We start from the raw sequence: 15,540 nt of genomic DNA, 5'->3' as shown, positions 1-15,540 counted from the left end.
TAAAGAACCACATTTACCAAGACAACTATCCAGTACAAAGCCCTAAAACACACCACTTCGGCTTTGGCTTTGGTTTCTGCCTATTCCTCTTTCGGTTACAGAACGTGTAAAAAATTCTTATTGTATATACTTTTTTTTTCTGGAGGTTTTGGGGTTTTTTTTGTTTCTTTTCTTTTTTCATCTTTTTTTTGAGAGGAGTTGGGGATGAGGAAAGAGTAAGAGAAGAAAAGGCGGGAAAGGAAAAATTTTTTTGTTTGCTGTAATTTTTGTAACCGAAAAATAAACCATTCATTCATTCATTCATAAAACACCAAGAAACACATTAAAGAGGATTTTACTGCTGGAAGCTGCAAGCCAACACCTAAAGAACAAACTAAAGCAACGGAGCCAAACCTGGTTCAGTGAAGAGAAGCAGAGGAAATGTTTGACTGCAGACATAAAGCAGGAAGACACTGAGCTGCTCAGATGTTCCTGATAACACCAAGCAGCCACCTGGACAGCCAATAGGAACACAGCTTACTGGAAGTCCAGAGGGCTGGCTTAGTGAAGGAAATTTAGTTTAAAGTTGAAGTAGAAAGTTAACCCTTTAAGCTGCAGTCAATTCCAGCCATTTTCAGTACAAAAAAACGCTAATATTCTATTTGTAAATAAAAATATGACGAGAAATACAGGGAATATTGGAGGCGCATCGTGAGGTGCATTTCCTTGAAAACGACCTATACCGACTTCAGGACATGTTTTGGACAAAATAGTTTACTGGCTTGTTTTGTCTGGATGTCCAAGGTTGGATTATGGCCGTTTTTTGTGGAATATTTTCATCTGTTGTAATAATGAACCCGGAAATGTGAGTCACGCTGTGTACGTTGAAGCCGTGTTTAGAGAACGGATGGATGAATATTTGTTTTTGTCGGACAAATGTGTTTATATTACCCGCTGTGGTAATCACATCTGATGGTTTATACCGGCGGATTCATGAGAATCTAAGCTTTCCATCGGCGTATAGTGTTTGTATAATTGCTTTTGCAGTTTCAGACATTTAGCAAATTGCTTATGCAGATCTCAGAGTGTACCGCGGGCGGGACACTGAAGCACAACTGAAGCGCAACGGGTTAACAGAGAAAGTTGAAAACCACCTTCTGATCCCTGAAATCTCTGAGTTTTCACTCAAAGAACACCTGAACATGTCAGACTGGTTCCATAGTAGAACCTTCACTGTAAAAACGTCATAGTATGGTGTGTTGATCAAAAAACATTACAACCGGCTGTTTAGGGTGACCGAGGAGCAAAAACAGGACAAACGCTGGTTTATAGGGGGTTGAAAGAGTAAGTTTACAACAACACAACATGTGAGCAGAAAAATCACAAAGTCTGTCTTTAGTTCAGCTGAAAATATTAGTTTTTGTCTTTTTTATTGACCAAACTTTTCAGGAAGTCGATGAAGAATAATTAAAGCTCTCGTGTAGAAGTCCAACTTCTTTTGGATCCTTGTGGAGAGTTTAGTCTTAGAGTTTGTAAAGCTGTTGAGTTTTTAGAGTCTCATGGATTGTTTTGATGTTTAATAGAGAGTTTTGTGTCTGATTGTGATTCTGTTCAGTGAATGGATCATTGATGCTAGGAAGTTATGTTCTGTTTTTATTGTTTAGTTGCTGATGTGGTCAACTTGAAGCTACTGAGTGCATTAAAATCCTCCAAGACAAATGTTACAAAGTGGTTGCTGGAGTTCTTTCAATTCTGCAGATATTTATGGAAAATACTGAAATGTGTTGTGCTCATCCAGCCACAGAACTTTCATCCATATTTTACATGAAGAACCATTTTCACTACTGCCTGCCCTTGCTCTGTTTTTTTTTCTGTTTCTTTTAATATTATTATCCCTTAATGTTATCTCCATAATCAGATTTCAACAGGCAAAATGCTCTTAAATTACACCAGAATGCAGGAAATAGGATCAATAATTTTCAATATTTTCTGTGGGAGGACCCCAGAATCCCTGTCAGCATAAGCACAAACCAAATCTCACTCCAAGGTCTGCTCACAGCCCTGTAACTATTATCATAAATAAACATGGGCAGAAAACACCCCTCTCCAACAGACTAATTCTTTATCAAAGTAGATGGCCATGAACTGATCAGCTAATCAATAAAGACATTAATATGAATCTCATGTCTGACTGTTGAATATGGAGTCAGGAGTGTAAATGTTAGAATAATGTTTGTTACCAATGAATCAAGTTTTCAAACATTTTTAGCTAGCTGTGTTGGTTTCCATCCTTTGTGTTAAGCTAAGCTAACCAGCAGCCTCCTAAATGCTCATGACACTGATTTAAAACTCAAAAATGTTCAGGTGACTACGTATCACTGAGGAGGAAAGAAACCCGAAAATACTCACATTTAATAAGCAGAAGTCTGTTTTCTTTCCTCGTGTATGACAGTAAACTGAATATCTTTGTGTTTAAATCAGTGTCACGTCTGTTTAGTCGGCAGCTGGTTCGCTTAGCTTAGCTTAGCACAAAGACTGGAAACTAAGGGAAACAGCTAGCCAAAAAAGTCTGAAAAATGCCTAAATATGGTTCATTGATAACAAGAATAAAAAAACGACAATCATGACTCCAGATTTTTATTATCAATGGCCAACTATTCTGATAAGTAATTGATCTGTTTGAGTAGGGAGGGTTTGAGAAAAACAAATGGTAAAAGATCATATTGAAGTTAAAGTTATTTAAAATATTTCCTTTTTCTCAAAGACTCCGCCCATGTTTATTTATGATAATCATTAGCCATGAACTAAATAGCTGCTGACTCATTGTGGCTGTATTACTTGAAAGTAGTTTTTACATTCCTGTTTGATGGATCAACTCTTAATAGGTATTTTAAAAAAGATTCTGACGAAGACTAACCAGCTGTTTCCAGTCTCTGTGCTAAGCTAAGCTAAGCTAAGCTAAGCAACACCTTCAGTTTACAGTGATTGAGGAGGAAAAATACTTGAAAATATTCATGTTTAATGAGCAGAAATTAGTTTTCTTTCCTCTGGTATGACAGTAAACTGAATATCTCTGAGTTTAAATCAGTGTCAGATCTGTTTAGTCAGCAGCTGGTTAGCTTAGCACAAAGATTGGAAACTAAGGCTAACAGCTAGCTAAAAGAGTTTCAAAAAATGCCCAAATATGGTTCATTGGTAACAAACAAGAATATCAAAAGTACAGTCATGACTGATGGCTCTGTATTTAACACCTTCTCATTAATATCTTCTCATTTTACTTTTGAAATTTAACAATTATCCTGTTTGAGTGTTTTTTTTAGAAGAAAAGGGGAAAATATTCTGATTCCCTTTTTTACTCGGTGAGCTGAACATGTTGGGCTTTTGGAAACACAGATGAACTTTTTTCACCGTTTTTTGACATCTTTATTAATGGAGAAAACAACAGACCGATAATTCAACCATGAAATAATCATTGGTTGACGTCCTGCTGATTAGTGGGTGAAGATAAATTCTCCATCTTTGGTTTGTTCTCATTTAAACCTGATCTGATCGGCTCCAAAACATCTTTCTCTGTGAAGTTTCCGTGATGCAGGCTTTTCTTTCAGCAGCGGCGTTACTGACTAGACGAGTGATTTACAGAAATGATTTAAAGTTGATTCATGAGCCGAGATTAGAGCTGAGATTAGAGCTGAGATATGAGCGGAAGTGGCAGGAGGTTGGAGGTTAGAGGTGTGGTGGGGGGAAGTAGCAGACGTAGAGCTCCTGGAGGGGATTAAAGGACAGCAGCTGAACGTTATGACCCAAATCTGGAGGAACCATCAGAGCCGAGCAGAAAAACACACATCTGCTGAGTCACCGGTCGGCAGCGCTCGGAGAGGTGGAGGATTTCTGAGAGTATTTTAAGGAATATCATTAGAGGGCAGAAAGCAAACAACAAGCTGGCTGTTTGAAACCTGAGCCGCTGAAAGAAACCGTAAATCTACGTTCAGCTGATTCAGAAATTGCAGGGTTTGGCAGAGACATGAAAGGAAAGCTGTTTGGTTGCTCTTTAGCTCCACATCAACACTTAGTTATCAACTCTCTGCTGTGTTTTTCTTTCACTTTTGCTCTTTGTGCTCTGTTATCCAGCCCTAAACCCTCCAGAGCCCACAGATGATTCTCAACCAACAACAAGAAGAACGAAGGAGTCAATCCGTCAGGTTTAAATAAGTGTAAAAATTTATTACAGTTTGGCCACATTATGGCAGCTTAGTGGAAAAACCATTTCACAGAAATGACACGGACCAATACGGCCTTGAAATTACATTCACCTGTAACAAGAATAAATAAATAGAGCACGACAGTGAAAACATAAATTAGGATAAATGCTCAGAAATCTGTGATCAGTGAGGAAAAACTCCCAGCAGCTGGCAGACAGGAGACGACCTGTCGTTTGTGTAAATGCAGTAAAACAGTTTCAGTCGATGAAGATCGTGGAGAGAAGCCACGATATGAGGAACACCATCCCTTTAGAACAGCCTCTTCCACAGACGGAGGGGATTTACGCTCAGTGAAATCCCCTCAAGGTTCTGAAATGGTGTTTGGTGTTTTCTAGAGTCCAGAGGAGAGTCAGTGAGTGTCCTTGGTTTAGCAGACTGTGGCCGAGTCCTCTGCTCAGCTTATCTCCTCAGATTGTCCCGGATCTCTTTTGAAGTGCAGCCGGTCGAGTTGTGAAAGCTCCGCTGCAGACGTGGAGGTTAGTAGGCCTCTGGTGGACTCTGGTGGCCTCAGGTGGACTCAGGTGGACTCAGGTGGACTCTGGTGGACTCTGCAGTGCCTTCAGGACCCCCTCTGGCTGGTGTTTCTAGGACCTTCCTGTGAGAAGGCGTGGAGGCGTCCTTCTGGTCTAGGAGGCCGAGCCGTGGCCCTCCCAGGCTCTGACTCGTCGCCGTTGTCTCGCCCTCCACTTCTCCAGCAGCAGACGGGTTTTCAGGGCGGCCCTCAGCGCTACCGGCGACACCTGGTTACCAGCCAGCCTGTAAACCAAGACGGAAAACAGTCAGACGTCTGAACCATGCAGGAGGTTACATAAGTCACGTTGCTGTCGTTAAAACAACAGACGACTGATGTAAAGAATCAAGCCAACGAATTTAAACCCTGCAGTGGTACTTATGATGTGATTTTACCTGAACAATTAGGAGTTAAAATCATTTAAATTCACATTTAATAAGCAGAAATGAGCTTTCTTTCCTCCTGTATGACAGTAAACTGAATATCTTTGGGTATAAATCAGTGTCATGTCTGTTCAGTCAGCAGCTGGTTGGCTTAGCTTAGCTTAGCTTAGCTTAGCATAAACACTGGAAACTAAGGCTATCAGCGAGCTAAAGAAGTTTTTTTAAAAATGCCGAAATATGGTTCATTGATAGCAAACAAGAAAATAAAAACTACAATCATGACTCCAGATTTATATTTAACATTGTGGACAGAAATAGTGTGGCAGAGATTATTCAATTAGTCGTTAGCTTGTCAATCAGCGGCTAACTATTTGGTAAATAATTGATCGGTTTGAGAAAAAAATGGTAAAACATCATATTTAAAAAGCAAGACTCCACGATTCCCTTCAAAAAATATATAAAATACACTTTAACCTGACTATAATTCAGATGAACACTGAGATCCTCCATCAGGGAGCTCAACCTGCTTCATTTAATGTCAGACAAAAACCTTATGCTGCAAAAAAAATAAATGTTTTCAACACTTTTTTGGTGCAATTTACAGTTATTTTACGGATTTCTCCTGTTTTTATAAAATTACATTCTCAGAAAAAATGGGATTCATTTACATGTTGTACTGTTAAAAAACAGATCAAACCTGGTAATAATCTTTATTTTTAAACAAGTAATTTCTTATTATTATTTTGCAGTGTTTGACCATAAAATTACTCCATTTTTTTCTGTATTGAAATCAGCAAAACATCTCTTTATTTTACAGATACTTTGGCATTATTTGGAAGAAAAATTTTGTATATTTAGGACTGAAAATAGTGTTGTGTTAAACTACAGATAATAACTAGAAAAATTACACAATAAAGTGTTATTTCATATGTGACCATAAAATGACATGACTGTATTTAAATCAGCTAAAATATTATTATTTTACAGATATTTTGAATCAATTTTGAAAGCTTCAGTATCCCATCCTCTGATTTCCAACAGATTTATTGATTTATTGTTGATAATTAAGGAGATTAAGCTGACAAACCTGAGCTAAACTACAGCAGACATCAGCATTCTGGACCCTCTGTGAACAAGCTTCTGTTTTTACTCTATTTTTAATAAAAGCTGAACCAATAAGTGGGTGGGTTCAGCTGTCAGAGCAGGTTTCTGAGCAGTTTGTGCATCTCCTTGTTTCCAATTATTAATATGTCAGGGAGCAGACTGATGTGGCGCCTCAGACTGAGAGCTTCCAGACATGATGGAACATGAAGACGAGCTCCAGAACCGCTCGGTTCTCACACTGGAGGTAAATTCCAGACAATCTTAGCGGCTTTGAGGAATTCACCGAGCTGCTCAGTCATCAGCATCCACAGGGGATTCCTCCTAATCTCTAAAAACACCAGGGCTGTTCCAGAACTGGAGGATGTTTGGCTTCAAATGTCTGAAAAACGAACCTTTCTGCTCCACAATGATCAATAATAGGTATTGATTGTCTCATCTTTATTCCATGTTTCTGTGTTGTTGCTAACCCTACTCTAATCCATGCTAATGTGATCTTTTTCTCAGCAGTAGAAGCTAGATATTTAGCTAGCTGTTACTGCCGACCACTGATGGAAAACAGTCCAAAGAATGAGTCTGATCCTGATAATGAGGTAGAGAGAGACATTCAATCAAGGCTGACAATGGATGGAAAATAGAAGAGAGGACATAGCTTTGCTCTACTCATTCTGTAGGAAAACTGTTGGAGGATGGAAACGACAAAAACAAGACAGAAAACGACAGACGCAAGACAGAAAATGACAAAAACGAGACAGAAAATGACAAAAATGAGACAGAAAATGACAAAACAGAGACACAAAACAACAAAACCATCATCTACAGGTTCTGCTAACGTGTTGTGGGACACGCTCCATGAATAATTATTAATTAAAATATTATGCTGATTAAAAAATGTTTTCCTGCAATTACAGAGCCATGAATGAAAAAAGAAAGCCAATAAAAGGAGATTTAAATTAGATTCTAACTGTTTTATTAGAGATCCAGTTTAGGGGACAAGAGAAAAATGGTATTTGTGGAACTCCAGACTTATTTGGTATTTAAAATATTTTAAACATTCTTTTCTCCTAGTTTTTTTTTTTTATAGATTTGCTCTCAGGACAAGAACATTTACACACTGCTGATGTTTTAGGGTTTTATACGTGCATTATGGGATGTAAAATGTCCTCCAGTTCTGGACTGGCCCCTATGCTGGCTGTTTTTTATTTTACTGTTTTGTTTTATTCTTTTTAATCTCATCCTCCACAGAACAGACGTTGGTCCATTTATGAATCTTACCTCCTGATGCTGTCTGCTGCCGGCTGCTGTCTGCCCTCCGGGGATCGGATCTCCGTGGAATCATACCTGAGGGCGACACGACAGTCATTTCCACGTACATTTAAAGCACAGCCTGTTCCCAGGTGTGCGGCAGAAATCACACACTGGAGGCGGCTTTATTTTTATTCCATATCATCTTTTAGCCTCGCTTGGTTCGTTCCTGTCGCTCCCGGTAAATTACACACCTGCGCAGGTTTCGATTCCCGCAGAAACTCCCGCATGTGGCGTCGTTCTCCCGCAGACACCGGCAGCGCGGAGCTCCGCTGGTTGCCATGGAGTCCACGAGTGCGCGCCTCGTCCGCGGCGCGTTGCCCAGTCCGTAGGAGACCACGCGCCTGGACAGAAAAATTCAAATTAACGGTCGACTCCTGGATGCTAAGCTAAAATTAAAGCTAAAAAACACGGCAAAACTAGACTTTTTCAGACTTTTATATCTAATAAACTGCACCTAACACACACACAAGACTGTAAAGGTAGGAAAAAATATTTATAATTATAATTTACTCCTTACAAAGTCTTTTTTTTTAAAAAAATCTCCAGCTTAACCAGTTCGCTCCTCGTTTTACCTCCTCACCTGAACTACAGTATTGATGCGTAGCTTCGTAGTAATACTCACTCAGGTGTGTTGACCCATATAATGTCCAGGTGGCAGAAGTACACGCACTCCTTGTCCAGGAAAGTTGCGCAGGAGCAGCGCTTGTTCCGCACACGGGGCCGCAGGCTGCCGGTGGAGGCGGTCGGTGCGTCTGTGACCGGAGCCGGTAGAGCTGCAATTAAAGCATCGTTATGAAAACACGGAGATAAAGTGACGGTAAAGTCGGTGAAAGACTGCGGTAATCTGCTGAAACTGCACACTGGATGGGAGTAATTCACATTAAAGGTGCTAAATGACAGAAAGAATCCAGTTACTGCAGCTCTAAAATGACAGTTTTATCCCTAACTAGAAGGGATCACATGAGCAGCTGTTACCTGTGCAGGAAATCCAGGAGAACATCGCCGATAACACGGAAATAAAAACGTATAAATCCATTTTTCGCGGGTTCTTGTGAAGCCAAACAGTGGGTAAAGTGTGAGTAATCCTTCAGAGGTGATAGATGAGCAGGTCTCCGTCCTCCTCCGCTCCTCCAGCAGTCTGTCCCCACATGTGCAGCCCTTTGACTTTATAGCAGCCTCCCACCTCCCCTCCGCCTCCCGCCGCTCCTGCTGCTCCGTCCTCCGGCCTGGACCCGCTCACCGCTGTCTGCTGGTCTCTGGAGCCCGATAAGGAGCCGGGCAGGCCGGGAGGAGGACCTGGAGCTGGAGGTGCTGGCTGGGGGGGTCGAGGGAGGCTGGATGATAGAAGGAGACCTGAGACTGGCTGATGGAGCGGTGCTGTGATTGGACAGCAGGGGGCGGTACAGGGACGGTGTTAGTAGAGTGCCTATATAATGAGAGTGGCGACAACTGGGGATTTGAAGCCATTTTGTTTCCATTCACTCAATATGGGACGCGCAGCGCGAAGTGCACATTCACGAAAACTATGGATTGTTTACTGATTTCAAGACATGTTTTAGACAAAATAATTTACTGGCTTGTTTTGTCTGGATGTCCAAGGTTGGATTATGGCCGTTTTTTGTGGAATATTTTCATCTGTGACTAGTTTTGAGCCTTCAAAGGTGAGTTGTTCTGTTAACGTTATTTGCTGTTTGTCGGACAAATGTGTTTATATTACTCGCTGTGGTAATCACATCTGAAAGTGGTTTATACCGGCGGATTCATGAGAATCTAAGCTTTCCATGGGTGTATAATGTTTCTATCATCGAGCTTGCAGCTTCGGTCAATTTAGTAAAATACGTTTTCCCGTCCGCCTGTACGCTGCTGCAGCTGTAAGCATATGGCTAACAGCATCCTCATGCTAACGGCGGCTAACAGCCCAGAAACAGGTGAACAACACGGAGCCTGTTCGGGTCATATGAGGCTGATAAGTGACTGCAGGTTGGACGGAAAACAGAAAATAGGAAACAGAAAACGGTCAGCTGTTTGTTGAATTGAAAATCATGTGAATGAACAGGGAGGCTGTTGTCGAAGCTCAGATGGGCCGCTGAAGTTTAACGGGGTAACCCGTTAAACTTCAGCGGCCCGTATTTCATGCATCTCCATGCATGAAAATGGTCAAAGTCAAAATAACCACAACTGCCGAAAATCACATCAAACGTTTCTATCTGTCATTCACCCATACATCATAACATGAAAGTACATACATGGGACTAACCTGGCACAAAAACCATGATGAAGTCGGTTTCCATCCCACTCTCTGGACTTTATTTTCCCAGTTTCATTCTTTCACTACTCCTGGGAAATCTAAACATGTGTAATCCCTTCTCCGATCGATTTGTGCACCCAAAGGCACAACAGCCCGTCATTTTACAGGTATTTATGAAACCAAAAAAGACCTAGAATTACTCTCTGCGTTGTAAACAACGTTAACAGGCATAACCGGCGTTCATGAATTGGAAACAAAATGGCTCCTATAGATCACGTGACCAAAAATTTTTGGACCCGTCATGTCGCCACTCTCATTATATAGGCACTCTAGGTGTTAGTAGAGTGCCTGTATATCAGAGTGGCGACAACTGGGGATTTGACGCCATTTTGTTTCCATTCACTCAATATGGGACGCGCAGCGCGAGGTGCACATTCACGAAAGCTAGCCATTTGTGGATTGCTTACTGATTTCAAGACATGTTTTGGACAAAATATTGTACTGGCTTGTTTTGTCTGGATGTCCAAGGTTGGGTTATGGCCGTTTTTAGTGGAATATTTTCATCTGTGACTAGTTTTGAGCATTCAAAGGTGAGTTGTGCTGTTTATGTTATTTGCTGTTTTTTGGACAAATGTGTTTATATTATCCGCTGTGGTAATCACATCTGAAAGTGGTTTATACCGGCGGATTCATGAGAATGTAAGCTTTCCATGGGTGTATAATGTTTCTATCATTGAGTTTGTAGCTTCGGTCAATTTAGCAAAATACTTTTGCACATACCGGCCGCTGAAGTTTAACGGGTTACCCCGTTAAACTTCAGCGGCCCATATTTCATGCATCTCCATGCATGAAAATGGTCAAAGTCAAAATAACCACAACTGCCTAAAATCACATCAAACTTTTCTATCTGTCATTCACCCATACATCATAACATGAAAGTACATACATGGGACTAACCTGGCACAAAAACCATGATGAAGTCGGTTTCCATCCCACTCTCTGGACTTTATTTTCCCAGTTTCATTCTTTCACTACTCCTGGGAAATCTAAACGTGTAATCCCTTCTCCCATCGATTTGTGCACCCAAAGGCACAACAGCCCGTCATTTTACAGGTATGTAGGAAGCGAAAAAGGACCTAGAATTACTCTCTGTGGTGTAAACAACGTTAACAGGCATAACCGGCGTTCATGAATTGGAAACAAAATGGCCCCCATAGATCACGTGACCAAAATTCTTTGGACCTGTCATGTTGCCACTCTGATATACAGGCACTCTAGGTGTTAGCAGGCAGTACTGTAGGTCGAAGTACTGCAGGTAGGAGGTCGAATAGGCTTGTCACGAGAACCGATACTTCGGTACCAAGTCAGTACTAAGATTCAGAAAGCATGACGGTACTGACTTTTCGAGACTACCCAAAGTACCGCAGGTACTGAGGAGCCAGATCTGGTCGCTTCTTTAGCGTTGTTTTTTTGGCTGTAAATGAGCGATTATCTGGCAACCCTCACACAGTGCTGATCACATGACTGACTACGCTGCAAAGAGATCAACTACATGCAGCATGGAGGAGGCACACGCACCTGGCTCGACAACAGCAGCTGCCCCTCAATTAGTTGGAAAAAAAAAAACGCCAGAAGTCGCGTCTGGAAGTATTTTGGATTTGAGGCTGATGAGGACGGATTGGTTATTGATCCTGAAAAACCCGTCTGCAAAAAATGCCGTCACCGCAGCACGGCGAAGGGGAGCAACACGTCCAACTAGGCGAAACATTTAAAAGACAAGCATCCAGACTTGTACACAGAATTCAAAGTGAGTGCATTTGAATTCACGTGTTATCATTGTTGCTCATATCTAATTACGTTACAATGATTAGATAAGCCCAGCCCATAGTAAATGAGCTGCATGGCAAAGTAACAAGCATGTCCAGCCTTGTTTGTCCCGCATAATAGTTTTGTGACGTTTAGGGCTGAAAAGATTCCTCGGATAATCCGAATAATTCGATTACAAAATATCCTCAGGGCAAATTGTGTGCCTCGAAGCCTCGTTTAATATAGAAATATATATCTGGACTACTATACAGCTCACGGTGTTTGACACAGACGGTCATTTCTGTGGCACAACGCGCCTGCTACCTCCGCTGCTGCACGGCTTGTAAAATCATGAAGGAAGAGAAAAGAGAAGGACAGAAAGGAGAGAGTCCACAGAAGAAATGGCAGAGAGTGTCCCAAGTGTGTGGTCACTACAAGTGTGTGTTGAACTACAGGGGATTTTTTTATTTTTACCGTGGTATCGAGTGGTATCGAGTATCGTAGAATTTAAGTGGTATTGGTATCGACTACTAAATTTCTGGTATCGTGACAAGCCTAAGGTCGAAATACTGCAGGTAGGAGTACTGCAGGGCCGTTAAAGTTCACTGCATTATTTAAGGAAAGTATGTTCAGTATGTTCAAACCTGTGCATTAATTATCATTATTTAGTATATATAAAATCACGTGCAAAATCAGTATGTTCTACATGCAGAAAAACCTTGTTCAATATTGGTGTTTAATATCTATCTCGATGTAATATTTATATATAAATAATAAACTTGTGCAATTTCTAAGTTTACTATATATAGAGAAGAATCCAGTGCAATTTAAATATTTTCTGTATGCAGAAGAGCCCAATGCAGTATAAATATTTTCTATATATAGAATAATTCAGGGTATTTTTTAAACATTTCTTGTCTATAGAAGAACCTACTGCAATATAAATAACCCAGTTATTTTCTATATATAGGAGAACTTGTGCAATTTCTATGTTTACAGTATATAATTATGAAACATTTGTTGTTGTTTATGTTAAAATATCCTCATGTAGAAGTATGAGTGGTTTTCCCAACTGGAAATTTCTCCAAAAATAGATTGGTTGGTTGATAACGAGCCACTGACACTGAGAAGAGTCAAGTCCAATTTAGTATTTTTAGATTTGACATATTTTTAACCTATTTGCTTTAGAGCACTGAACCAAATGAACATGGCCAGCGATTATTCATGGGATGTAGATAGGATACACACTGCAATAGAAATCCATAATAAAAAATAAGCTCATCAATTAAATAAAACCCAGAGACTGGACTGAAACACAGAAACAACTGTGTAGTTATTATAAATTACAATGAAATTATTTAAAAATGACCCAAAAAGCAATGAGTTTTTTATGAAAAAACTTTTTAGACACTGTTTTATGAGGGAAAATAGACTGAAAGCAAACTAAAATGAAATATTCCCCTTATTGGACCCCAGCAGAACAATGAGTAACATGCTTATTAAATATTTACTCAATCAGAAATAGATTTTAAAGTCCGTGAAAAAACACAAAGCATTGTAAAGTACACAGTGACTCCACACAGTCACTAATTAGATGGTCCAGCCCTTTGCCTAAAAGCAGTATGTTGATTATTGGGACTAAAACTCTGCAGAGCTGCAGACAAAGAAGACAGAGAGGTTCAGAGACGTTTTGTCCTCTGCTTGGTCTGGATTAAAGAACTGAGCTGGAACTAAATGAACTGAATGCAGCTCGTTCCTTGTAGCAGTAAAACTGTGCAGGGCTGAGAATTCTACACTCATTATTACATAAGCAGAGCAAACACCTTTATCTGGTGTCCTGATTGTCAAGATTCTGGGCACACAGTAAACATAAAGCAGACATTATTAATAGATCATCTTTCTGCTGCAGTCCAGTGGATCTGCAGCCTGACAGGTAGTTTGTGTTAAATCTGAAGTCCTGTTAAACGCTCCACACAGTTACCTGATGAATGAGGTGATAGTGATTCTACAGAACCCCTTCTAATGGTTTCTCTCCACCACCAGTTGTACTAAGCAGTGGAAACCCAGCAGTACTTCATTTCCCTAAATTGCATTTTCAGATACTGTGCTGTAGGCAGCAGTGGAAAATCAACTTGTGTGTGTGTGTGTGTGTGTGTGTGTGTGTGTGTGTGTGTGTGTGTGTGTGTGTGTGTGTGTGTGTGTGTGTGTGTGTGTGTGTGTGTGTGTACATGTTTGTCTATACCAGTGGGGACTTTGACCTGACTCCAAGCTATCTCAGTGGGGACTTGTGTCACGGTGGGGACCAAAAATGAGGTCCCCACGGGGAGAAACAGTGTTTTTTTGGCCATGTTGTTGTTACTGAAAAAAGTAAAAGTGCAAAAACGTTTCTTTATGGTTAGGCATTGTTTTGGTCTGGGTTAAGGTTAGGGTTAGGGTTAGGGGTTAGATATGAATGGGAGTCAATGGTAAGTCCCCACAATGATAGGAAAACACGGTGTGTGTGTGTGTGTGTGTGTGTGTGTGTGTGTGTGTGTGTGTGTGTGTGTGTGTGTGTGTGTGTGTGTGTGTGTGTTGAGCATGCATGGTGAAAGTGTAAAAGTCTAAAGTATCCCGACATGCCTCTGATCAGGAGCTGGTGTTCAGAGTTTCCACTGGTCAGGATTACAGAAACAACCAGGAGCACATCTGTGATGTTTAGGTTGAACATCTGATGTTGTGGTGTTATTGTGTTGTGTAATATTTCAGAAAAGGCTCCCTTTTGTTATTTTGTCTGTTTTTGTTGTTTTTTGTCTGACTTTGGTCGTTTGTTTCATGTTTTTGTTGTTTTGTGTGTCCTTTTTGTCTCGCTTGTTTTTTGTCTATTTTTGTCATCTTATGTTTTGCTTTATTCGTTTGTGTCGTTTGTCTAGTTTTTTGTTGCTTTCTTTTTCACTTTTGTAATTTTTGTCTCATTTTTTGTTTTGTTTCGTGTCATTTGTCTCATTTTTGTTATCTTGTGTCTGGTTTTTGTAATATTTTGTCTTGTTTTTGTTGTTTTCATCTCATGTTTTTGTCGTTTTGTTTTTTGTTTTTGTCATTTTTTGTGTTATTTGTGTCTTTCATCCATGTTTTTGTCGCTTTGTAACTTTTTTCTCATTTTTTTCGTGCCATTGAAAATTAGGAGTTGTGGTTATTTATAGGTTATTATGCTGTGATTTAACTGGTCTGGCTAACTTCAGATCAAACTGGGATGTTTGTGGCTCCTGAACTAAGATGAGCTTCTACCTCTGCTCCACTGGCAGATCCTGACCTGTAGGGGGCTCTGTTTGCTTTGCTATGGCTTCATCCACAGGCTTCAGTGAGCCCTGAGGAGGAGGAGGAGGAAGAGGAGGAAGGTCTGTAGATGGATGAGTCACCTTCTGAATGGGGTGGAACAAGGAGGTGATGATTGTGAAGCTCTTAAGACGAGAGGAAGTTTCCCTCGTTGAGTCCAGTCCAGTCCGTTTGCTCCTCAGAGGGCTCTTTACCAGGACCGTAAAAAAGGATGAGATTCATTTTTAAATCAAGAGCCACTCATTTATTTTGAAACGGTGATTTTAAGGAACGTTTTATCACTGGAGGATTGGATCTTATTCGTTGTAGCCGCTCGGATATTTAGGGAACTAAATAGTTTAACTGAATACAGCCGAGGATGCTCGGATTTGTTTTTGTTTTTTTTTACCATTTCACCAACACAAACCAGAGATGATAGGTTAGAAAGAAGAACAGCACTGCAGACAACAAACCTATGTAGTACAGTGATTGTAGCTATTTATTTCACTCATATTTACGGTTACGCTAGCAACTCCATTTGGGCTCTGCAGAATGAACACGGAGTGATGCTGTTTCTTGGACAGTTGGTGTAGTTGTAGTTCACCCACTGCTGATTAACCCTCCTGTTATCCTCATTTACGAGCACCAAAAAGT

General features: G+C 40.5%; 1 protein-coding gene across 1 annotated transcript; it reads right to left on the bottom strand.

Annotated features, from left to right (window-relative positions):
* Positions 1-4,174: 4,174 nt before the first annotated feature.
* edn1 (endothelin 1) lies at positions 4,175-8,906 on the bottom strand. Its single transcript, XM_022214964.2, has 5 exons — positions 8,517-8,906; positions 8,164-8,314; positions 7,733-7,882; positions 7,509-7,574; positions 4,175-4,994 (listed from the first exon to the last, which is right to left on the bottom strand). Exons 1-5 carry the CDS (start codon positions 8,575-8,577, stop codon positions 4,865-4,867), a joined length of 558 nt encoding a protein of 185 aa, XP_022070656.1. The 5' UTR covers positions 8,578-8,906; the 3' UTR covers positions 4,175-4,864.
* Between the last annotated feature and the right edge of the window lie 6,634 nt (positions 8,907-15,540).

This window comes from Acanthochromis polyacanthus, chromosome 11, assembly GCF_021347895.1.
Source record: "Acanthochromis polyacanthus isolate Apoly-LR-REF ecotype Palm Island chromosome 11, KAUST_Apoly_ChrSc, whole genome shotgun sequence".
NCBI lineage: Eukaryota > Metazoa > Chordata > Actinopteri > Pomacentridae > Acanthochromis > Acanthochromis polyacanthus.
The sequence above is the reverse complement of the archived record's forward strand: the minus strand, read 5'-3'. Positions and strand labels throughout refer to the sequence as shown.

Bases quoted from the DNA above. Each gene is read 5' to 3' on its own strand.
- edn1 (XM_022214964.2), bottom strand. From the start codon at position 8,577: ATGGATTTATACGTTTTTATTTCCGTGTTATCGGCGATGTTCTCCTGG. The intron at 8,315-8,516 runs GTAACAGCTGCT...CTTTAATTGCAG, and splicing joins CTCCTGGATTTCCTGCACAG to CTCTACCGGCTCCGGTCACA. The intron at 4,995-7,508 runs GTAAGATTCATA...CTTGGTTTACAG, and splicing joins GCAGCAGACAGCATCAGGAG to GCTGGCTGGTAACCAGGTGT.